This window comes from Salvia splendens, chromosome 17, assembly GCF_004379255.2.
Source record: "Salvia splendens isolate huo1 chromosome 17, SspV2, whole genome shotgun sequence".
Lineage (NCBI taxonomy): Eukaryota > Viridiplantae > Streptophyta > Magnoliopsida > Lamiales > Lamiaceae > Salvia > Salvia splendens.
The window spans coordinates 6,260,405-6,284,924 of record NC_056048.1 but is presented as its reverse complement, the minus strand read 5'-3'; the positions used below and the strand labels follow the sequence as shown (position 1 = coordinate 6,284,924).

At 33.8% G+C, this 24,520-nt stretch overlaps 1 protein-coding gene across 1 annotated transcript; it reads right to left on the bottom strand.

Annotated features, from left to right (window-relative positions):
• Positions 1-10,389: 10,389 nt before the first annotated feature.
• Positions 10,390-14,631, bottom strand: LOC121773209 (malate dehydrogenase, glyoxysomal). The gene is made up of 9 exons (XM_042170023.1): positions 14,355-14,631; positions 14,020-14,232; positions 13,175-13,489; positions 12,511-12,600; positions 12,343-12,426; positions 11,109-11,144; positions 10,917-11,006; positions 10,745-10,839; positions 10,390-10,653 (listed from the first exon to the last, which is right to left on the bottom strand). The coding sequence occupies exons 1-9, from the start codon at positions 14,424-14,426 to the stop codon at positions 10,581-10,583; spliced, it is 1,068 nt and encodes a 355-aa protein (XP_042025957.1). The 5' UTR covers positions 14,427-14,631; the 3' UTR covers positions 10,390-10,580.
• Between the last annotated feature and the right edge of the window lie 9,889 nt (positions 14,632-24,520).

Here is a 24,520-nt window from a genome sequence, read left to right as displayed (position 1 = left end):
TTAAATCCATCTCTTATCTCCTCATTAAAATATTCAATCATTTTTTCACTCTATTTTTAGTATTTTATCACAAATAAATCGTTTATTTAAAACTTCGTGTCACTTAAGAATGCGACCATCTTGAGTGGGATAGAAAGAGTAATTAAAATCAGAATTTACATGGAAATACCAAAAATTTACAGTTGTACTTTAGACCATCAGCAGTGGGGCGCCCTAAGGCGCGCCCTATGGCGCGCCACGTCAGCATTTTTATCCTCCTCCTTCTCCACCTGCAGTGGGGCGCCCTAAGGCGCGCCCTATGACGCGCGACATCATCATTTTGTTGTTTTGTTTAATTAATTTAACTGTTTTCAAATAACACGTAACGAGTAAAAAAATGACTAAATAACAAGCGGCGAAGTTTTAATAATAAAAAAATTACACCATTCAACTAAAAAAGAAAAAAACTAAGTCGGGCCAATTCCCAACTTCCTACGCAACTCATCGAGTAATGCATGGAGATACTCGGCTTGTTCGGGGTCGGTGCACTTCTTGAGGGCCTTGTGCGTCTGCAACATCGTCCTTGCCATCGACGTTGTAGCTAACGACGCAAACGCGGTGGCCGTCTGCGTCGGGAGCTCGTCCGGGTCCGGAACAGGGGTTGCAGCGGTCGACGATGACGTCGCGGTCGCCTTCCCCTTGGCCTTCGCAGCCTTGATGCCGGGAGGACGTCGGGAGGACACCGGTGTGCCGGAACTCCCTTCATCCACGTACGTCCGGTTGAGGTCAACCGGGTTAGTGCCGCTGCCGCTGCTCGTGCAGTCACCAGCTTCGGTGACCTTCGTCCTCTTCGGCGCACCAGTGTGCAGAATTCCACCTTGGAACTTCTGCTTCTCCCTCAAGAGCGCCCAGATGGCCTCGTGCTTGAACTCGCCGAACATCGACCGGTACGACAACATCGCTTTAGAGCGCACGTCGTGCACGCTCTCGCCGCTCCCCTGTGACCGCGCGCACTTCTCGAACTCCGCCGAGTACAAGTTCACTTGCTTCTTGATTTGATCCCAGTGCTTGCGGAGTTGCTCACTCTTGCGCTTGTACGCGGTCGGCGGCTTGACCGAATTGTAGAGGTCCGCGATGCGCTCCCAGTACGCGGTCTGTCTCTGGTTGTTGGCGAATATCGGATCTTCCGATATATCTACCCAACACCGGGCCAAAGTGAGAGTTTCGTCGTCGGTGTAGTTCGTACGGCCGGGGGCGTACTCATCGCAGTCACCGGGAGGCGGCAACTTCTGCGCCCGCTGCCGGTTCCGCTTCGCCTTCCCCTTGGCGGCACCGGTCGCTGCGGGGGCGGGATCGGCCGATGCGGTTGGGCGGTGCGGCAACGGTTCTATATTAGACAACCCATACGATTCCGTACTGAAATCGGGATCGTAATGGGTTTTGTCGCCGAACGAACGATAATCGCCGGGTTCTGTACCCGGCCAATGCGCCTCTCTGCTAAACGTAGGGCTATTGGGGCTTGAATCCATTTCGTAGTAATTATGTAAATGTAAGTTTTGAAGATGAAATCGTGTGAAATGAAATGTTACAAATGAACGCTATTTATAAAAAAACGAAACCGCGTGCCATCGTCCGCGGCCTTCACAATGGGGCGGACGATGTCGCGGACGATGGCCATCGTCCGCGACGTCCGCAATGGAGCGGACGATGGCGCGGACGATGGCCATCGTTCGCGGTTTAAGTCGCGCCCGAAGCATAGGCCATCCGCAATGGGCGGACGATGGCGCACATCGTCCGCGCCATTCATCGTCCGCCCCCACTATGGGTGTGTGGCATAGGCCGCGGACGATAGTCGCGGCCTATGCTTCGGGCGCGACTTAAACCGCGGACGATAGCCATCGTCGGCGCCATCGTCCGCTCCATTGTGAAGGCCGCGGACGATGGCACGCGGACGATGGCACGCGGTTTTGTTTTTTTATATAAATCTCGTTTTAATTCGTATGTATTAATTTTTATTAAATGAATGAAGTTTTTAAAATTCGTATTTTAAAAATGCTGACGTGGCGCGCCACACTGCTGATGGTTATGCTTAAACATATCTGGAGATGGTATTGAGGGTCGAATGAGATGTATGGATCGGAAAGAGAGATGATTTGACAACCCCTAATATGGTGACGACTTGTCACAACATGAACCGTTGGATGTATGGTGTTTGGATTTACGCAACTTTTGCCTTGTCAACTTTATTTAAAATTTACTATTACTACTAACTCTGAAAATGTGTAATCATTTCATATTCACCTAACATTTATTGAAGTTGGAACGCAGGTGCTTTGGTTTCTATCACTTCCAAATTTATTTCAACAAAATTGCATTGCAGCAAATGGGAATATTTGCCCTTTTTTAAGGCAACCTCTTACATGTTGGATAATATATTGCATCTACCAACTTTGTCATAAATCTTAATCATTGTAATTTCTAATTATTAGAACTACTCATAAATCTAAAATTGCACTTCGGATGTAATCTCAAAGATGGTTCATAGATGACTTAGTAAAATATGCAGAATGTTAAGTACAATATGATTATGATTTCTCTTTTTAATAATTTACACTTACCTTTCTATTTTAATTAGTTTTACCTAAACGGAAAGGATATGAATCAATGATTTGCTCGCAAAACAATAAAAAGAGAACTACCATAATAAATGTTAGGTGCAAGTTTAAGGCACACACTAAAGTTTTAATTGCAAAGTAAAATCATTTTTTTGGACAAGTTCAGAATGTAAAAATATAACCCATAAATGATGTTTATCTGGAAAAGTTGAGCAATGATAGTGGTTCATATCAGCGACGGAGAGACAATTTATATGTTTGGAACATATAGTCTAAATTTGGTATTCTAAATATTGGAAGAATTTTTTATTAATGATATTTTTTTCTATGTCACATCACGCATAAAACATACCCAATAAACCAGTGCATTTAATTAAAAAATTGCTAAAGCTTACACTAGAGATTGATTTCACCGTGAGACCTAAATTATCCGATAGAGTAAATATTGTCTTGATTTGACTGTAAAATTATTGTTAGTGAAAATGCAAGTAAATATTTAGCTTTTTTCAGAATGAAATTTGAATAAGTTGAGGTTGTACAACTCCTTTTTCTGAAATTTATTTGGTTTTTAGAGATGCAAATTGTTATAATTATTGACTAGCTCGCATAGATATAAGATTTTAACTTGAAGGGAAAAAGGTGGACTTAGTCATAAGTTCAAGATTTTATCTTTCGTGTAAATTGGTTCCTTCACTATAATTTCTCAACATTTTAGAATAAATAAGTTTACAAATCAAGTGATAGCCCAATAGTAAAATTAATAAACTTTCTCGAAATATTAGATTTCGTCTCAACGATTTTAAATTTTGTTGAATTTCGGTTTGATTGTATTATTCATAAAGTAGGAAATAAAGTAGAATAGACTGGACTTGAATTATTATTATTATTATTATTATTATTATTATTATTATTATTATTATTATTATTATTATTATTATTATTGGACTTTGTTGAAGGATGAATTTGCATGTTAGGTAGGCAATGTATGTGATGTTATATACGCGCGACTATATGAGACAAGTGACATTAATTAATTCAAATAATTAAATAACTACATACATTTCACATAATAAAAAAATCATAGAAATGAATACGTTTTCTTTCTTGCCTTCTTCCTTTTGTTATTATCATAGATATTTTTATGATACTTTATTTTTAGTAGCTGCGCAACTCATGAATCATGATGATATGCTGAGGATCAAAACATAGACACATAAAAGGAGAAAAAAAAGAAAAAAGAGGATTATCGAAGGTTCTTAAATAAAATGCAAATAAATAGTAGTATCACTTTAAATTTCAAATTATATTTCTTGGCACTATATTAATCTATTTCGACGCTTGTGGTTGTCCTCATTAAAGAGTTTTGTAACTATACACCAACCGACGGTTGGATTTGCAGGCTTGTGAATCTATGGGAAAACCCAATATCAAAATAAAATAAAAGTTATAAGTAAATTTAAAAATGCAGATGCATTTCGCCTAATATATTATTTTAATTTTTTTTTATTGATTTCCTACATAAGTTTACACGAGAATTAATGAAGCAAGCTGTACATACATGGTGATGCCATCATATAATTAAGTGGTTATAAGTGAATTACAACAGCCTCAAAAACAGAAATGGAGAATTAAATTCTTATATTTCTTGCTTCCATCATTCATATGTAACAACAACTTTCATATAATAACAGTATATGGTACCAAATATTAATCTCATTTAAAAAGACATAAATAAAAAAGAAGACAATATTATTTAGGAGTCGGCACCCCACTTACCGAGCATATCTAACCGTACTTTTATTTCATGGTCTTCTCTTTTCTCTGTCTTTTAGTGCATCCATATTTATTACAAATATCATAATGTTATTTGTAAATATTCATCATAGTGCCTTGCAATTTTTGGGGCTCTCTTGTTATGATATCTTATGGGTCAAATTCTACATGGCTCATAAAAAGTTGTTGCGTATATTTTAATTATTTTTTAATTTGAATTTGAATTTCATTTTATACATTGCTGTAAAAAAAGCGATTATGTCGTCTTGGTGGGCACCACACTCCGGCCCGACATCATGTGAGAGGGTTCAATCAGGGTACACAGTAGCCCGTTAAGGGGGAGGCCTTAACCCACTGGCTGCCAGAAGCCTATCTCCCAAGAATTGTGCCTGAGAGATGGAAGCAACTACACGACAGTAGTGGGATTCGAACCCAGACTTATTGCAGCAAGATCTGCCCCTGCGGGTACCATGAATTTTACATTGCAATATTATTAGGAATGTATCATGGAAAGCTTTCTAACGGTACCATGAATTTTACATTGCAATCAAAAAATTGATATTGGACATTGAAATATGAATTTATGTCACATTCTAAAAAAATAAAATTTCATGTAGTTTTGATAAATAAAAATGAGTTAGGTAAATAATCAAAATTTTGGTATGCCTAGTTTATTTACATAAGAATGAGAGTATTTTTTTTTAAAGTACATTATATTGGGCTTCTTTTATTTTCAGAATCTTAGGACAAAGCACTACTAAAACATTTAAGTACTTTGTTATAATCTTGATTATGCCTTAATATCTTAACTTATTTATCTTATTATTACAAAGGAAAGGCCACAAGGAGGAGAGTATCTATATAGCATAGGATTCGAAGGGGAATGCCAAGTCTTTACGTTTAGTCTGATTGCAAAAACCATCTCAATCAATCTCCTAACTCATCAACTTATATAATTAATAATAAAGGACACATGCTTTTTTTTGTGTGGGAAAATGAAAGAGAATATCTCAAAAGAATCCATTTACAATAGACATTAATTCTGGAGTCTCTTTCGTTGGATTTGATATGCATTAACAATCCAATAATTCAAACATTTAACTATTTCTACCACTAGAGTATCACACTATTAATCTTGTTTACAGCTAGTGATAGATTTGATATGTGATTTAGTATGTTTATCACTGTTTTTGTTTGTTTCGAATGCATGATTAGCCAATAAATCATCAACTCATATTCTTATGGAATCGACTGTGTACATATTATAACGCATAATGATTAAGATTTTATCTTGCATAGTCAAGGGCAGGCACAACATTTTTTATGATAGGGGGCTTTGTTGCGCGAGTGCGAAGTCGAAATACGTGAGTGAGAACTCGTTGAGACGACTCATCATTATGTCGTCAAATTTAATTAGGTGAGACATAAAACATCTTTTTTTTTTCAAATTCAAGTGCTTTAGAAATAAAACCTTAAATTAGGAGCATCTTTTTAAAATGCTCTATTGAATAATCTCTTTCTTGTCGGCTAACAAACTGATGATTCTGACTTCTCTATAAATAAATAGATAACTCTAGCCCCTTATAATAAGGCATTTTAAAGAATATGAATGATTCATTTCTAACATCTAATTAGAAATACAAACTATTGAGAAAGAAACAACATAAAATCTAGAGGATATATTTGCTACATCCACCAATTTTGTCCGTTATACCGACATCCCTATATATGAGATTGAATAATCCCTAGTTCACTTCATACACTTTTAGTACTACTATTCATGGAACAATCATTTCATCAACCAAAATGTGTTAATTTTGCCTTGCAATAGTTTGTTGAAAGAATTAAAGATACTGAGAGCTACTACATCATGCTAATATTCAGGAGTGTCACGTTTTTACTGAAATAATACTTCCAAATAAAATGCACCTTTATAATTCGAACTGTCACTTTTATCATAATAATGGGAGAGGAAATAGATAATAATAATAATGTTCAGTGTCCATTACTGATTGATTGTATATTTTTTATGGGGCCATATTTGACTATGTAAGAGATAATGGGAGTGCATTGAAAGGTGATGTTCTGAAAAAGGCTAAAGCGATTAGTAATGTAAATTGAGGGTAAAAGAGGGTAGTGGGATGTAGGAGACATGTGTAAAGTGACCAAAAATAGATTATTTTTTCCCACCAACAACTATCTATGCATGCATCAATTATTATTGGTTGGGGGGTCTAGTGCGTGTTATATATATCACCTGTTTTTGCATATTAAATTAGCCAATTTCCTCGATTGAAATGTCCACCGTCTATTATATTTATGTAGTAGTAGTAGTACATTTAAATAGCCACTCATCATTCCGAATTTTGTATACACTTGGCGCTTGCGCTTTTGACATAAAATTTATTTAGTATCTTTTTTTAATCTATATATATATAAAAGTTGAGTTTTGGGACCTTTTGAATAAAAATTTTATGCAAGGGAGGTAAATGCAATTTAAAAAAACTATTACATCTTTCACTTAAACTCATTAAATTGCGGTAAGCACAATTTATTTAGTATCTTTTTTTAATCTATATACATATAAAAGTTGAGTTTTGGGACCTTTTGAATAAAAATTTTATGCAAGGGAGGTAAATGCAATTTAGAAAAACTATTACATCTTTCACTTAAACTCATTAAATTGCGGTAAGCACAATTTTGAAGGTATCTAATCAAATCCATGACTAGAAATTATGTAACCGATGTAAATATATACTATTTGAATGTAGGTGGCAGTTTCAAAACATCACCCACGAGCACTCAACAAATTTAATGTGATTTATACTAATGATAAGTTTCGGAATATAAATTGAAATGCACCCTTTCAATACAAAGAAGCATTTCAGCGTTTAATGTAATCGCATAGTATAAATATTTATTTAAATGTGGGTTGCAGTTACAAAACGTACTCACAATTACTCAACAAATTTAATGTGATAAGTTTTGGAATATAAATTGCAATGAACCCCTTCAATGAAAAGAGTGATTTCAGCGCTTATATATTAGTTTTCCATACTGAAATCCGAGCTAGAAACAAACATTGCAAAAAGTAGGATAGTTACCGTCTCCACGCTGCAATTCTCTTGCAACGATGATGTTCGTACAAACGTCAAAACAGGTGAATCCTCTTATTTTCCTGCATTTTGTAATTGTTTTTATTCCATGCTTTAGGGAATAGTTGAGAGTTGAGATTTTAGAGGAATTTTAATATGTACACATGAATTAGTAAGATTTGTTTAGTGTTGTACTTGATGTTATGAATCTTATGATTGGGGGAGGGGGTTTCAGATGCTTTTCTGAAGCATTTTTATGATGAAGAGCGAATAGTAAACTACAAGAGACACAATAAAATTTGAAAGGTTTTATTATTCATTTTAATGTTATTGATTATTTAGATAAATGTATTTTTGTGTCTATGCTGTAAGGTAAAACTTGAAAGGTGTTGTAATTGTTGTTAACTTTTAGTTTGTCTATAAATACATGCTTTTTTATTACTGCTTCCTTGATTCAACTCCAACAGCCGACGACGAGAGTTCTCCTTGAACGGTGTATGGAGACGGTGGAGCTATAGTCCTATGAGAGAGAGTGAAAAGCAAAGAGCCAAAGATCCAAGTCGGAGATTATGGACAAATAGTCGTGTGGGAGAATATGAAAGAAAAAGATCACTTTTAAATCCTATTTTAGGCTTATTCTATGCCGAAGTGCATGAAATTAGTTTATATTTTAACTTTTTATTAATGTTAGTTTGTGTTATTTTTGAGTTTATTTCCGTCTTATCTATAATAGTTCTTTTTTTATAAATAAAGAAATCGTAGCTAATGTTTTTACATTCGTCTCGAACTTCGGCACTTTCATATTGGTCATGCAAAAAAAACACCCAAAGTCAAGGAAATGTCAAAAGGAAGCAAAGAAGACAAAGAACATAAAATATCACATTGTTTTTGCGTACATGCACAAATTATCCATTTGGAGATGAAGGAGGAAAATAATGAAACAAGGCTGAGGTTGAATTAGTGGTAGATTGAGGGAGATAGGCAGTGGGCTGTAAATATATGACATCAAATTAATTTTTCACTCTATTTTGATTATCAAATTATTGGCGATTTAATTTTTTGTACGTTTTTAACGTTACATTACATGGTGGATCGAGTTAATGGTCATCACTCATAGTTAATTAGTAATAAATAATATATATGACATCTGGTAGTTTACATTTTACTATAAATATATGACTTCTGGTAGTTTACAATCCACGTGTTCTTACCTTTTTTTCAATATATGTCTCACCAGTGTAATCTTAAATTATTGTAACGTAAACTTACTCCTGCAGTTATAACTCAATGGTTAATTCATATTTACAGAATTAAAAAGCTTTTTTTAATTTAAGTCTGATATTTAAATGTCAAGATAGTTTATTAAAATGTCAACACAAATATGTATTGAAATTTTAATATGATCGTATTGACATTTTAAAAAAAATTAGCATTTAAACGCACTCATATTTGGCTCATTTGTTGGTCATGATAAGTATATTTTAAAGTTAAGGGTTTAGGATTTAGGTTTCGAGGTTTGGGTTTTTAGTATATAGGATCACTATATTGTAATGAAATGAAGCTCAATAATTTATAATTTCTACTGAAGTTAAGGGTTTAGGATTTAAGTTTCGAGGTTTAGGTTTTTAGTGATTACTTTATTTTTATAAATTTTGATTAATATTAAGTAAATTAACATGTGTGCATCCCACATGTATTAAATAGTATATTTAAATTGTTTTATATGTTTGTGATTTTTTAATCATTTGATAAAATAGTTATATCTGATTTTAATTAATTCAAAATATGAATTTACTATAGTGAAATTAAATCTATCCGTGCATCGCACGGGGGTGACACTAGTTTATTTATAAAGTGTGAGTTGCATAGAGGTAAAAAGAGCATTGCCTAAAATATAATACCACATATGGGCCAAACAACATCAATACCTACAGAAGAAATCAGAAAATGAAGGCCGGCCCAAACACAAAGGAACAAGAAAATCACATCAGAAACCCATTATTTTTGAAAGAGAGTATACACCAAATTCAAGTATACAGATATTATCCACTGCTTGCTCCGAATTGAGAGATATGTCAGAAACTATATTCATTAAAAACTACATTCAAGATTAAATTAATCTAACACTATCTATTAAATCAATCCAAATTTATCTATGATTAGTTCTCTTATATCACTATCCGTCCCACATAAGCGAGATACTTCTTTTTAGCCACGAGATTTAGTTAATGATTAACTATTAAGAGATTCAATTTTCTAAATCTCGTAATAAAAAGAAGTGACTCCCTTATAATGGAACGAATGGAGTAATAAGATTAAAATTTGCGAGGCAAGATTAAACATGCATCGCACTGTTTCAATACGAATGTCATCCTGATATGATGGAATGAATTAAAAGTTGAATGTAGAAAGAAGAATATAGTTCTCTTGCTGGATAGAAACATAAAATACAAGAAATAATATTTAGGAACTACAAATGATATAAGAATGAAATAAACTATGAACAAGTTAAGTGTTGATTCTGCCAAAAAAAATTATTCCTTCGAAAATAATTTTACCATTTCCGCTCATATCGTCATGTGGTGTAAGCATGAAATGTATAATGCGAGAAAAATTCATTATAGATAAAAGTAAGAGACGAAAGTTTTTTGACAACTATGGTAACAAATTTGATACCTACAGTAAAATCTGCAACTACCGATAATTTTTGCTAAGTACTACAAATAAAAAAGCGTCACAAATAAATTTTCATTCTATAATCTGGGCCCTACAGTATGGAATATTTTGAATCAGTTTATCAAATATGAAAAGTTCTTGTATCAACATCTCAAAGTCATAACCACTTCTTGGTTACGTTTTGGACATGTTGTTGAAATTGTATTCAAACATTGCGACGATTGTTATTAGGAAGTTGAAATTGGAATGGATTTGCTGCAAATTATTTGTATATCTCTATCATCAATGTGAAGAGTAACAAAGGGACAAGCTACAAAGCGTCATAAGAGAAGACTCATTTTTCAAGAAGCATTCATGCCTGAAACTACAATCGAAAACCCAGTACAACAAGCAGCATCACGTCGTGAACATATGATACAACTAATTCGAAAACAGACCTTGCTTATTTCTTTGCGAAGGACACACCCTTATCAATGCTTCCACCCAACTCCTTCTTTGCCTTCTCCAGACCGACCCTGAGAACGAGCAGCCAGTAACCAATTGTTAACAAACTCGGACTGAAACTAGGAATTATAACTGGAGAATATGAACAAACTCTTGACAGACCTTTCATATTCATTAAGTGGACCAAGAGGGTAGATTTCCTCGACTCCGCTGCGACCAAGGCGCACTCTTGATGCAAAGAATGGAAGCTCTGTTACCTGAGGCAAAAATCTGCGGGTTAATATTTCAAGGATAGTGATTTAGGAACATCTCATTCCTACAAACAAAAACGTGCCTGAGAAGGCACAAATGCGCATTCAATGACACCGGCATCTCCTCTCAATCCCCTCAAGCAAGCATCAGCAAATTTGACTGCTGCATATGCCTGCATCATTTATTCATATTCTTGTTTAAAATTTGCAGATATTCTCCATGCAATTGCCAAAACAAAAAATACAAAGAAACTGATGTTGGGATAGCAGCATACCATAGAAAGAGTAGCAGAACCTGCACCAGCTTTGGCCTGCAATGGTAACCAGTAGTATTAGTCAATCACAGCACTACTACTGCTGAAGATAGAGAAAATGACAATTTTTTCAGTTATCTATGTTTATGGTAATGAGATACAATTAGGGACCATTTCTTGCCCAGTGGACATGAATGCTGATGAGAGCATAGAGATATGTGGATGGAAGGGAGGCACAAGCACCAAGCAAAGGTCGAATACATTCATGCTTACAAACCATGTTCACAATATTAAGTTATTAGTAACATGAAAGCATAAATAAATAACACAAGAAACATAACAGAGGTAAGTTAATTAACAGCACTTTCACAACTAAAAACTCTACAGGGTTCATGGGCCAACCTAATGTGTGACAAAATATTCGTAGGTCACAACAATACAAATTAGTAGTTAGATTCAGATCTTGCCCCCATACAAATAATAACATATAAACCTAAACAGTCAAGCATATTGAACATCTTTCGTGAATTTGAATGGAATCTGAAAGATATCCCACACAAATTACAGGATTCAAAAGTGAATACAGAGATAAAAATAGGCAAATACATTCGGCAGAACATTTAGGTTTGCTTTCCATGTCTATGTGGTTTTTCCAACAATAAAGTTTAGGAGGATTGGGTTCAATGGCTTGCCATCTGGGGCTGTTATAGAAAAGATGCGAGAGACAAGGGAAAGTAAGAACAGAAAATATAATTAATATATAATTGAAACTTAACAAATGATAATCCTCTTACGAGGCCCTACAGTAAATGACCGTCTTTATACGAAATTCAAGATTATGGATACCCCTCTCAAACCTAAGAGACCTATATAAAGACTCTCAAAAGGCTAAGGAATAAAGATATACCATTTAAGATGAGACTTTTAGACTTCTAACATATAAAGATAGATTTCTAGACTTCTAACATTAAGATAAGACTTTTAAAGACTTCCAACTCTTCTAACTGGTAAGCTACCGTACGACGTTTATCAGGGGCATGGCTCTTCCTGAACTAAGTAGTTTAGAACTTGAAAGATATGGGCATGACACTTTCTGAACTAAGAAGCAAGCAATCTGTTTAGAACTTGAAAGATAAGTCCGGTACATATAATTCATAACGATGCAAGAGAAGCATCTAATAGAAAAACAATTATCTGCAGCTTGTGTAGAAAAAAGGAATTTTATCAGAGAACTCCGACCAATACTCGAGCCTACCTCAACTACTTCAGTCCCCCCATTCTGGATGCGAGATGTCAGATACTCAGTCTCTTCTTTGGTGAAAGAGCATGCAGGTTTTACCTACATAAGGAGGGGGGATTATAATAAAATGTTACAGCACAGAATTCTAACATTAATACTGCAAAATTTTGTTATTGTATTGACCTGTGACAGAAGGGGCAGTATTGTTACACCAGCATGGCCTCCTACAACTGGAACACTAACTTCCCGTGGATCTAGCCCCAACACTTCAGCCTTGAAGTACAATGTTGGAAATGAAAAGTGGTTAAGAAATAGCAAAGACAACTGAAATATATTATAGATGATCACTTCATTAAGTGGCAACTAGCAAAGTGCAAAAACAAGAGTTTGAGTTGATCAATTCATAATAGGTACTCCAACTAAAGATGCAGAATACCATAAGTAAATGAATTCCACTGTTTATAAAGAAATGAAACAGAGTACTTTATGTTTCTGGTGAAAGTATCCAATTATTAAGGTACACATGCCAGAATGTGAGCAGGTTTCAGATTTCTGATAGTAACATTCAACAGCTAATAGTTTTAAAACATGAACAACCATATTGTCGCATCTCATAAGAATCATCTCAGGATAATGGATGCTCATGCTAGCATGTGAATGAGAGAGAGAGATAGCGCGGATGATGAAAAATAAACTCAAAAGTACATAAAAACAACCATACAAATAGAAGTCAGAGGGAACGATTAGGCACACCAAAGCTACACGCAGATCAATTAACTTGCAGACACATGTTTTCATGGATATATTATAAAACATTAAAAAAAAATCTTGTAGAAAGATATCTTACCACAAAGGTATTAGCTCTAACTACATCAAGCATAGTAACTCCAAGGAGTCGCCTTGGATCATAGGTCCCAGCCTTCTTAAAAACCTCTGCAGCAATCGGTACTGTAGAATTCACAGGATTACTGATTAAGTTAACAATGGCCTTAGGGCAGCACTTAGCAATTCCTTCAGATATAGTCTTTACGATTCCTGCATTAATGTTGAAAAGATCATCCCTTGTCATTCCAGGTTTTCTGGGAACACCAGCAGGTATGATCACAAGGTCCATCCCAGTCAGTGCATCCTCCAACTGATTTTGGCCCAGGAAACCACGAACCTAAACATCATTACATTCAGTCAAGTCCTTGCTAAGTCCCAGAGAAACACAATCTACCTAGTGATGTATCTAATGATATAAGGTTTGTTTTCTTAAGGATTATGAGTTAAATGTATTCACCACCTTGCAGGGGTGATTCTTGTGGTTTGATCTATAAGAGAAGTAACATTTGCAATCCACTAGTTAGAGATGGATATGCTAATTATGCATTTATGTCTTCATATTTTTCAGTAATCTCCTTGCAATCCTGAGATATTGTATACATTGTCCCTACGTACAAGTTTAGTAGGTAGAAACATGAGTTTTCTGCATTACCAGGTTGCAAAAAGAAAATTCTCTCCTCTATAATAAATTGCATCAAATTTACACTCCTATGCATAATATTTCGAATTTGATTACTTCCAAATCTTGATTAGCATAAGACTACTTTTTACTAGAATACTCAGCTGAAATAAGACAATAGCTCAATTAAACTAAGCTGCAAAATAAAATGAAAAAGAAAGAAAAAATCAAATTGAAGCAGGAATTACCACAGCGCCGGTGTCCATATGGCTGATATCCGCCGTGACGCCAGGAGAGTTGACAACATCATAAAGATGGAGCACCGAGACCAAAGGATTCATCTTCATCAACATCGCCAGAGGCTGCCCTATGCCTCCAGCCGCCCCCAATATCGCCACCTTGAAACCCGGAGAACCGCCTTTTGCCCGGCAATCAGAGCGCCATAAGTTCCCCTCTTCCACCTTCAAAAACACACAGTATTTGCAACCCTATTTATGAGTAATTTGCAACCTTTTCCGATCAAATTATAAATTCAGCAGCTTATAGTTGATGAAAAAAATAATGAAAAGAAGAGGATGTGTACCTGATTAATTGGGGGATTGATGTGACTTGAAATTTGGGCAATTCGTCGATTAATATCTGCACTCTGCTGCATGGTGATCGGAGATTTTCTTTCAAATACTTGAATCAAAGCTCGGAACACTGTGAAATGATACCTAAAATAAACGCTATCTTAATACGATTACAATTAATCGTATTTAAATAGTACTCCTATAATAGAAAAATTATTCATAGGGATGTGTGAAGTTGTTAGGATAGAAATCAGGCATAGTATGGGGTACATCTTGTATTTCTTCAAATGGAATTGAAAATAACAATTGATTGCTTAGACAAAATTATAGTACACTCCATTTATAAGATTTAATAAAAGTACGAGAGAAGAATAAAGATTAAATCGTGATAAAAAAATTTGGGTATAAAAAGTTTGTTTTGTTGGGTTGATAATTTTTGTACAGAGTAAAGGCTAAAACTGATCCTGAACATATACTCATTTTATGATTTTGGTCTTATGCTTTATCTTTTGAATTTTTGCATCCTGAACATTTCAACTCGGATCACAATTGGTCATACACTAACAATTCCATCAATTTTTAAACGGTTTTAATCCGATTTTGACCGATTTTTAAACGGTTTTAACCTGAATGAGACTGTTAAAACTATCAAAATCGGGTTAAAACTGTTTAAAAATTGACGGAATTGTTAGTGTAGGGCCAATTGTGAGCCGAGTTGAAATGTTCATGATGCAAAAATTCAAAATATAAAGTATATGACCAAAATCGTAAAATGAGCATATGTTCAGGACCAGTTTTGGCCTTTACTCTACATAAAATTACATACTCCTTCTAAAAGACAGTTTAGTGTGTTAAGAATGTGAAAAATGAAAAAAAAAATACTTACATATTTAATGTATAAATAAACAAAGATCAAATAATAATGATGATTTATTTTTAAAAAATAAAAAAATTGATATCTTTGTGGAATATCAAAAAATGTGATATAGTAGTATTATCTAGGACGAATGGGCTAGTAGTAGTACTAATATTCATTAATTTACTAAATTACCCAAGGAAATTGTTATCTGGATCTAGAAATTTGATATGAGCAATTATTATCTAGATCTATGGATAAGAATGAAAAAAAATAAGTAGAGAAACCATAGGTTGAGAGTGAAAAATTTGTCTACTTGTATGGATACAGTGTTGGACGGATTTTTTATAATCTGTTGAATTTTGCGTAAGTTATGAAGTCTGCGTGTCTCTCTAATTCAATCCCCTTATTCATATCCACTGATTTGGATTATTCAAGATTTAGGGGCGGTTTTGTCCAGATTAATAAACTGGTCCATGCTTTTGGTAAGAAATTAAGGCAACATATCTCGTCCTCCAACTTGTTTCGTATGTCACTAAGCTTCGAACCTTTTGGAAAGTCAGGACTCGACTCGCATCGAACGAGACTCCAATCTGGACCCTGAAGGTACCACATGGATCGTGCATGACGAAGAGTTACGCACGGACAATGCAAAAAATTTCTACGTTTCTAGGGTTAGAAAACAAGTCATGGCATAGCCACTGAGTCCATTGTGATAGAAATCTATGAGTTCTATCCTAAAACCAATTAGTGATAAGAGGAGTGACCCATGAGATTTATATACTAGTAAGATCGATGTGAGAATGTTATATATATGTTATTTTTTAGTTTCAATATGAGTCAGTCATTTTTTTCGATTTCAGCCCAGATATGTATGTTGTTGGGTCAGTTGAACTTGGCCCACAATCAGTGACCCGCTCTAATACCATGATAGAAATCCTCAGTTCTATCCTAAAACCAATTGGTGATAGGATGAATGACCCATAAGATTTATATACTAGTTTCAATTTTCTCTTGACACCGATGTAAAATAGTTCAATTGCCAACAAACTGTTCCCACTACTTCAACCCAAGTACACGCCCGTTGAGTTGGAACTCCTCAGTTAACAAGGATGGAGATCCGGATTCAACCTTCATCTTTAAATTTTTCATATTTCTTTCAAGGGTAGAAGTCTGATGATCATTTTCAATCCACATATTGTGAACGCATATTGAAACCCATTCTTATTCTATAACATGATCCCGACTCCCCCACTCTTTTATAAATGAGTGGATAACCTTTTCCTGCGTAAAGATGGCCATTTCTTATAACATAGTATTAGTTGTATTAAAAAATAAATATTTTATTTTGAGATAACGAGAATATTATATTTTAAATCCGGATCGATGGACAAAATTATATAATGGGCACTAGCAAGAGCAGTGTGGAATGGAAGGCAAGTTATGAAAGAAAAGTGAGATGCTTCTAGAGAGAAAAGGAGGTTGTGGAGCAATTCAAAGGCGCAAATGATTGATGTTTTTTCCGTTTAAGCCACCATATAATCATATTTTCTTTATTTATGGATCCCTCCATATTATCATGGAATCTCTCTGTTTTTTTATTAATTTCCTTTTCAAATAACCATCTTTCAAGGGAAAAAAAACATGTGTGTTCTTTAAATTAATGTGATGCGATATACAAACCTAGTCTAGAAAAAGAAGAAAACATAGCAATGTGATTAATGATAAACTAATTATAAACATGTACTCCCTCCGTCCCGCACTACTTGCACTTATTTCCTTTCTGGGCGTCCCAAGTTATTTGCACTCTTTCCATTTTTAGTAACAATTTATACCTACAGCCGTAATTGTTGACTTTGTCTATCACTCATTCCTTAATCTTCGTGCCCAAAAGGAAAGGTGCGAGTAGTGCGGGACGGAGGGAGTATAATTATTTTTCAAGATCATATCATTAGAGAATATGGCAAGTAATAATGAGAGGATTGAAAAGAAAAAAAAGGCAGTACAAATAAAATCAATCTAGGGAACAATGCATTAGAGGTGATTGCATGAAATTCAGAGGGGGTGGGGTTGCTAAAGGTTGAATGGATGATTCATTAGTAGAAAAATCACATGATTAATGGGTTGAATGAAAAAGAAACTATGTAATTGTGTCTTACCAAAAATAAAACACACAGCCACAACATAAAAGGTTGAATTGGGCCTTTCACCCTCTACAGACATTCCACACACACACTTTTTCCTTTTCTGTTCACACATTTGTAATGTATTTTTGAGAGACTGGTAGTATAAGAGTAAATTGATATTCAACTTTTATTTTAATAAAGAATATGGGCTTACCCATGGCGAATAATTCAATTTTACTACTTTGATTCATCTTGTTTATTTTATTATTTTTAATTTTTTTGGAAATTCCAAGAGTTATTGAAGGACTTTGTATTGTGTTTTCAAAGACTCAAACTACAAGATTGACTAATGAATTTACTTCCCTCATTTACTCCCCTTATGCCATCCTCTGTATTCTAGTCAACATCAAAATTATCTTCCACCAAGGATTACGAGATGGGTTCGGCTAAATTCACATACATATTTAAAATGGAAACTTTACCAATTTAGAACCCAAAAACACTTATTTATAAATAAATAAATAACTTCAATTGTCCATGGTTCTACCAATACATTTATTTTCAGTAATTAAAATGAAAATTTTGTTGCCAAACCCCCACGAATGGAAAGTTATGTTGCAACGAGCAAAGTAAAATATTTCATCAATTTAATGGAAAGTTGTTGATGACTTCTTGTACATTGGCTCCACGATCACCGGCATGCCCCTTCCCTGCTTGGCTCCAATTGTGTGATAGGTCATGCATTCTTTGACAATGTCTAAATCCATGTTTTTACGTCTTTTCTTTCAGGGGTTCGTATATGTCTTTAACGTAAAAAGTAATCATCAAATCTTATATTTCGGGTATTAAAATGATCCATCAAACTTCTCGATTGAAACCATTCCATCGCTCATCGTTTCCCTTCATCCCCAAAGAGTATGAACATTTAGTTCGGCATAAGTTTTAATGCATAATTGAAAAAGTAAGAGAGAGAGAAAGAAAAAGTTTTTAAAATAGTGTTAGTGGGGAATGAATCTCACTCCATAAGAGAGAAAGAAGTTCCCAAAAGTAAAAAAATGACGGACTAAAAAAGAAATAGTTCATACTTAGGGACAAATTGAGTACTTCGTGACTAAATAACACTTATCATCCTTATCTAATACAATAATATAAAATGGTGCAGCTTAGAATTACCGTAGGAATCTAGATCCTTTAATTCGTTCCATTTGAAAAGCCATTCCGACGAATGACCGAATAAATTAGTAATAAATAGAAATAAAAGAAAAACTGCCGGTGAGGAATAATTACGTTTAATGAAATGAAAAAACATAGCTATCAAAAAAAGGAATGCAACGTGAAGGGAAAGGGGTTGTGATGGTGAAAAGCGCAGATGAGAGAGATGGGCATCGAATAGAGGTGAAAATAAAGTAAAAAAACAAAAGGGAAATAAGGCATGGGTTATTATTAGCCTGACGCGTGTCCTTCCACAGAGGGCGAGTAGGTAAATAAAGAAGCGCGTAGGAGAAGAATAAGTAGAGAGAGCGGCCGGAAATGTAATGTAATGTAATGTAATCCATTCCTCTTCCGGCTGGGCCCCTCTTTAAAAGGCAGCCCAGCCCTTCTCCGCCTCCTCCCACTCCCCAACACCACCGCCACATTATGATAGACAGACAGAGAAACAGCTCAGGGGGCCAATCGTAATAATAATCATTTTAGTACCCCCATCATCTATAGTTTCACTATTCACATATATACACACTCACACCCCACAATCTCATTTCTCATTTCTCACAAAACAAAAGAGATAGAGAGAGAGAGTTGGTGGAAAACAATGGGTGCAGAAGAACATTCATTTGGTGATGATCTCCCTTTCAAAAATGGTCTGCTGCATGCAATGACGGATTTGCCCCTCGCGCCCTGGATTTCTACCAATCTCCGCCGATGATTTGCTTAGTGTTTTTGAGGGCTCTTTCTTGTTGTTTTTAAGGTTTAAGAGGCAGACAGAATGGAGCCAGGCAATACTTCCCTTCTTTTCTTTAAGTTAATTAGATCTTTCTATCTATCTATCTTCTTGTGTGTGTGTGTGTGTGTTTCCTAATTCCATCTCTTGCTAGATACCTGTATTTTAATTAATGAATGAAGAAAACAAAGGGTAATATTCTTTGTTTGGTGTAATTGAATCTGAACTAATTCAAGAACTGATTTGTTTCCTTTATGTGGGGTTATTACATGGTCCAACCTTTCATCGTACCCTGATTCTCCATCAAAAAAAATACAACAGCTTACAATTCAGTACAAGATTCTTCTGCTTTCATTTTCCATTTTTTTTTTCTCTTTTTCTTCTTTTCTGTCTCAAATTTCATACTCCATTATTTCTGGTAAAGTAGCATGCATTATTGAACCCTCCGGTTACCGCTTTCTTACAAAATAATCATGGTGAATTAATTGATGCCGTTAAACAGCAATCAAGTAATTATAATAGAAATGGTTGAACCTAAAACTGCGGCGCATCAAACTTTTCACCATTTCTTCTTTCCAACTTAACTTTTTTTTTCAACTTCGTAATTTAAATTTATAATCTGTTTTTTTAAGTCATTTACGTTGTCAGAAAGATTGTTAGTGATTTTTTTGTTTGGTTGAGTAATGATAAAATGGAAAGGAAAAATAAAAATCGCAAACAATATTTCCGCTTCTTGACACTAATTAACATAAAAATTGTTGTTGAAGGAATGCCCGTGATGAAGTAATAACGAAATAGTAGTACTAAATTTTTCAGATTGATTTTTAATTTTCAAAATAACATACTAATATAGAAAGACAAAATAAAGTTTTGAAAAATTTTATCTTTAGCAATGAATTCTTGAATATTGTCTTGTCCTATCGCAGGGATGCATTCTGTCTGCCCATTATTATTCATATTTTTTTAATCATTATTCCGATAAAAGATTATCTTAAATAGTAATTATGGTACTGTTATATATCCGATTTATGAATAGGTGGTGAAGCCGGCGAAAGCGGATTTAACTCTTGTGTTAATTGTTTTCTAAATTTTAATTGGACTACTAATTGTGATATATCTATGATAATGACGACGGCCGGAAGGTTTAATCTTCTTAATCTTGTCGAGTTCTACTATTTAGAGACAATTAACTTAGATTTATGGACCTAGCTAATTGTGCGTGCAAGGAAATTTGAACATTTAATTAATACTTGCTCATAATTAATGGGTTATATTTAAAGTCTCTAGACTCCCTGTAATAAAATATTATAGTTTCTTCTGATGCGAACTTAATACTATATTTTGGTGTATTTTATTGACTGCTAATGTATTATGCATTGAATAATACTAAATTTAAGTGGGAAACACAAATGAAAGTTGAACGTATTATGAACATATCGATGTGCGTCTATACTTAATTTATTAATTTATCAATCCAAACGAAGAAAATCGGAAACATTATAAGAAATATTTTTGGGACATAATTATTAACTGATTTATTTACTTTGTAAATGTGTAGGCTTACTTTTGGTTTGTAGTTTGTACATACTAATAAATTAAAAGTGAAGGAGAGTATACTATTAGAAATGAAAGTATGCTAAATGATGAAAAGTTGAAAGCCTTTCCATACATTGAATAGTAAATTTCCTTATTTGGTGTTGTATGAGTATATGTTGAATAGTACATAAAGTGAGGCATAATGCATAATGCATAATGCATAATGCATAATGAATGGCCGATAGCTGTATATTCTTTTCACTGCCACTAAATATATATGCATGAATTAGTTTATAATGTGTGTAGGTGTATATATACGTATATATAAAGTAAAGTATTTGCAGAGAAATTGTACACTTATAAGGTATATATGTTGAATGCATTTAAGACTAGAAGTCGTAGTACTTGATCAGTTTGTTGGCCTTTTGCTAATGAATTTTAGTTTATAGGTTTGAGTCTGATGTATTCTTTAAAATTCTATATATAAATTAAAAAAAATGTTATAATATTCAAAGAGAAAACTATCATAGATAAAGAATAATAGTAGTAGTACTATATTTATGGAAGACAAATTACACAAGAGAGACTAAACCCTAAACCCTAAACAAAACAATACTAAATGTGCATCGAACAATAGTGATACCCACATAAGTTTTGTAACATATATTGGAAATGATATACTCGCTCCGTTACATAGTAATAGTCATTTCATTTTCTACACTCGTTTTGAGAAAATGCTAATAAATAGTTAAAGTGGATACAAAATAAATTAAGAAAGAGAATAATGTAGAGAAGACTCTTATCAACATTATTCTTTTTTTTTATTTTACTCTTTATCAACTTTAACTATTTATTGTTTTTTCAAAAAATAGTGCAGAAAATAAAATGACCGTACTACTATGGAACATGAGGAGTACTACATACCTTATGTGAGCACCACCATTGTTCAACGAACGTTTAACGTTGTTTGTTTTATTTTATATATAGTATTTGATTTGATTCTAACAAATTAAAAATTGTTATTAAAGTTTTTTATTTATAAAATTTTTAATAATCAAAACTCCATTTGCTCGCTTTTTCTATAACTTTAAATAAATAAATTAAATGACAAAGTAAGCTTTGATTTTTATGAATTTTGTAAATTAAAAATGTCAATAACTTTTTTTATGTATTAAAATTATATAAAACAAAACAAACAATATTAAATGTGTGTCGAACTAGAGGGGTGCTCACATAGTATATATAGCATATCATTTCACATTATAATTATATACCTACAAATATATTGGATCTAATAAATGATCATTTGTGGCAAAACCAGTCATTTATGGAATAATTTGGAGGTATTTGTTTTAGCTAAATACGGTAGATGAAATATTATTGGCGGACGGATGAAAATAACAAAATTGAACGATTATTGACGGACGAAGGGAATATTCATTTACATAATTCTAAGAATGAAAGGGTTATCTTAAACTTTTGGTGTAATTTAAATCTTGGCTCATTTCTAAGCACGACCTTTACAAATGAAAAAGAATATATCAATCTTTCTAAAATTAAATTTTCAAAATTCTCACTAGATCAAAATCCAGTATCAAATTCCTTTGCAATGCATAATGAGTCAAGTTTATGTTGAAGATTTAACAGTCGTACGCTAACAATAATTGTATTTTAATTTCTAATGTTGCTGATCATCACAAACGCAAAAAGTATAGATTGGAAAATTAAAACTGGTATAGTTCAGAAAAATGTCAGTTATTGTTTTGGACGTGAATGGTTTGTAGTGGTCGAAACTTAAGATATTTCAAAAAATATACTACAAAATTCTGTATTTATTTTTTTACACAAAAAAATGTATTTCTGAAAACAAATTATCGTACACAACAAGAAGGCTAGAAGAATATGACCAATAAATATCTGCAAGAATTTCAATGAATTCTGGTGCTGGGCCCTTTTTGTGGGACATTTGAAAATTATGTCAATCACACACACAAGAGTAGGTTGGATGCATGAAAAAAAATGATAAAAACCAAATTTTCTGAGTTTAGAATAATAGTAAAAACTTTGCTTGGAGTATTATTTATGTGATGATGGGTACTATTGCATAATGAATTAATGATTCACAACACTATCTAGACAAGTCATGATTTTAAAAGAAAAATTACAAAAAATACTTGGTGAGTGTTTGAACACTTATAAACTGTTATTAAAATTATTTTAGCCATTCAGTCGTGAAAATTGAAGGTAGGCACATCTACTTGTTGATAATGCAGCATCAAGAATTGAATTCTATGAAAGACAAAATTTTTACTTTTAATAGTTTAATTAAATTCATTACAAAGGTATTGATTTTGTATATTTACTGCAGTGTTTTAAATTCGTTTACAAAAAAATCAGTTCAATATTTTTTCTCACCAACAAAGATTTGAAATATTTCAAAAATCAATAAAATTGATGCGAGGTTACAAAAATTGGGAAGTCTTTTCGTAGTACTATTTCTGAATCCAATTCAATTGCTCTTTTTATTGAAATTTGTTAAATTTTGTCCTTCTGATCCAAAAATTCGAACTCACCGAAGATCAATCAATACTCACCTGGTCGCCTTCTCCCACATAGTCCCAATATCTTAAAAATACAAAAGGAAAAATCGATATCGACTATGTTAGGGGAATATATATATATAAACAAGACATGGCCAATTTTGCAAAAAATTTTATAGTAAGATACTATATTATGTACTTGGTGTATAAATTTTATTTCCTACTTCAATCTAGGTTTGCACAAGTTCAAACAAAATTAAGTACTATATTTGTCTTTAGACTTCTGGTGATATTTATATTCAGATGTACCTAAAAAGTGTGAATACTATTGTCCGTGGACTTTTCTTTATAGTTCACTCTTATATATTCTCTTTATCACATGCAATTCGGTGATATTTTTTTCTGTTTGTTAGAAATAATGTATATTTATTTATGGAAACTTTTTTTCCTTCTTATCATTTATGGGTTCCAGCGTTCACTCTTGTATGCTCTCTTTATCACATGGAACTCGGTCATATTTCCTTTTCCGTTCGTCCCCTAAAAATAATCTATTTTCATTTATGAAAACTTTTTTTCCATCTTATGTTTAATGGTTCCAACATCCACTAAGGTTATGTTTGGTATCATGGAATTGGAGGTGTGGAATTGGAATTGGAGCCTTCAATTCCAAATCCAATGTTTGGTACCACAAAATTGTTCAATTCAATTCCAAATCTTACAATTCTAAAATTTAAATTTGTAGGGATCAAACCACCATGGATTCACTGTTACTGGGACCTCTTTTGTATTACACCATGTCAGAGATGGTCAATCTCTAAAGTAACAAACCAAATACAAAAGAAGAATCAAAGATTACAAGAATACTAAGTAGCAAGATACAATCAGTCGAAAACCCTAGCTATGTCCAGATCCTCCACTGGAGCTGAACTACCAGCTATGACCGTGTATCACCTGCTCACTGAGTAAACACATTAGTATCACAAGTAAAAGATCCAAAAGGATATGGAACAAGAAAGACAAGAGAAATCAAAGATTCTGGAATATGGCCCAGGTTATAGCAATGACCGCACCGGACCAAGAGCCTCCCCAATTTCAACCATTTGTCACAGGAGGAAACCGTCGAACGGGCTGAACCAGAAACCCTAGGCTTCACTGATAACCGCACACCACGGCTGTCTCA

What these genes read in the sequence shown, in the direction of transcription:
- LOC121773209 (XM_042170023.1), bottom strand. Translation starts at nt 14,426, where the DNA reads ATGCAGCAGAGTGCAGATATTAATCGACGAATTGCCCAAATTTCAAGT. An exon ending in TACTGCCCCTTCTGTCACAG is followed by an intron (nt 12,427 to 12,510) that starts GTCAATACAATA and finishes CTCCTTATGTAG; the next exon opens with GTAAAACCTGCATGCTCTTT. An exon ending in CCACTTAATGAATATGAAAG is followed by an intron (nt 10,654 to 10,744) that starts GTCTGTCAAGAG and finishes GCTCGTTCTCAG; the next exon opens with GGTCGGTCTGGAGAAGGCAA.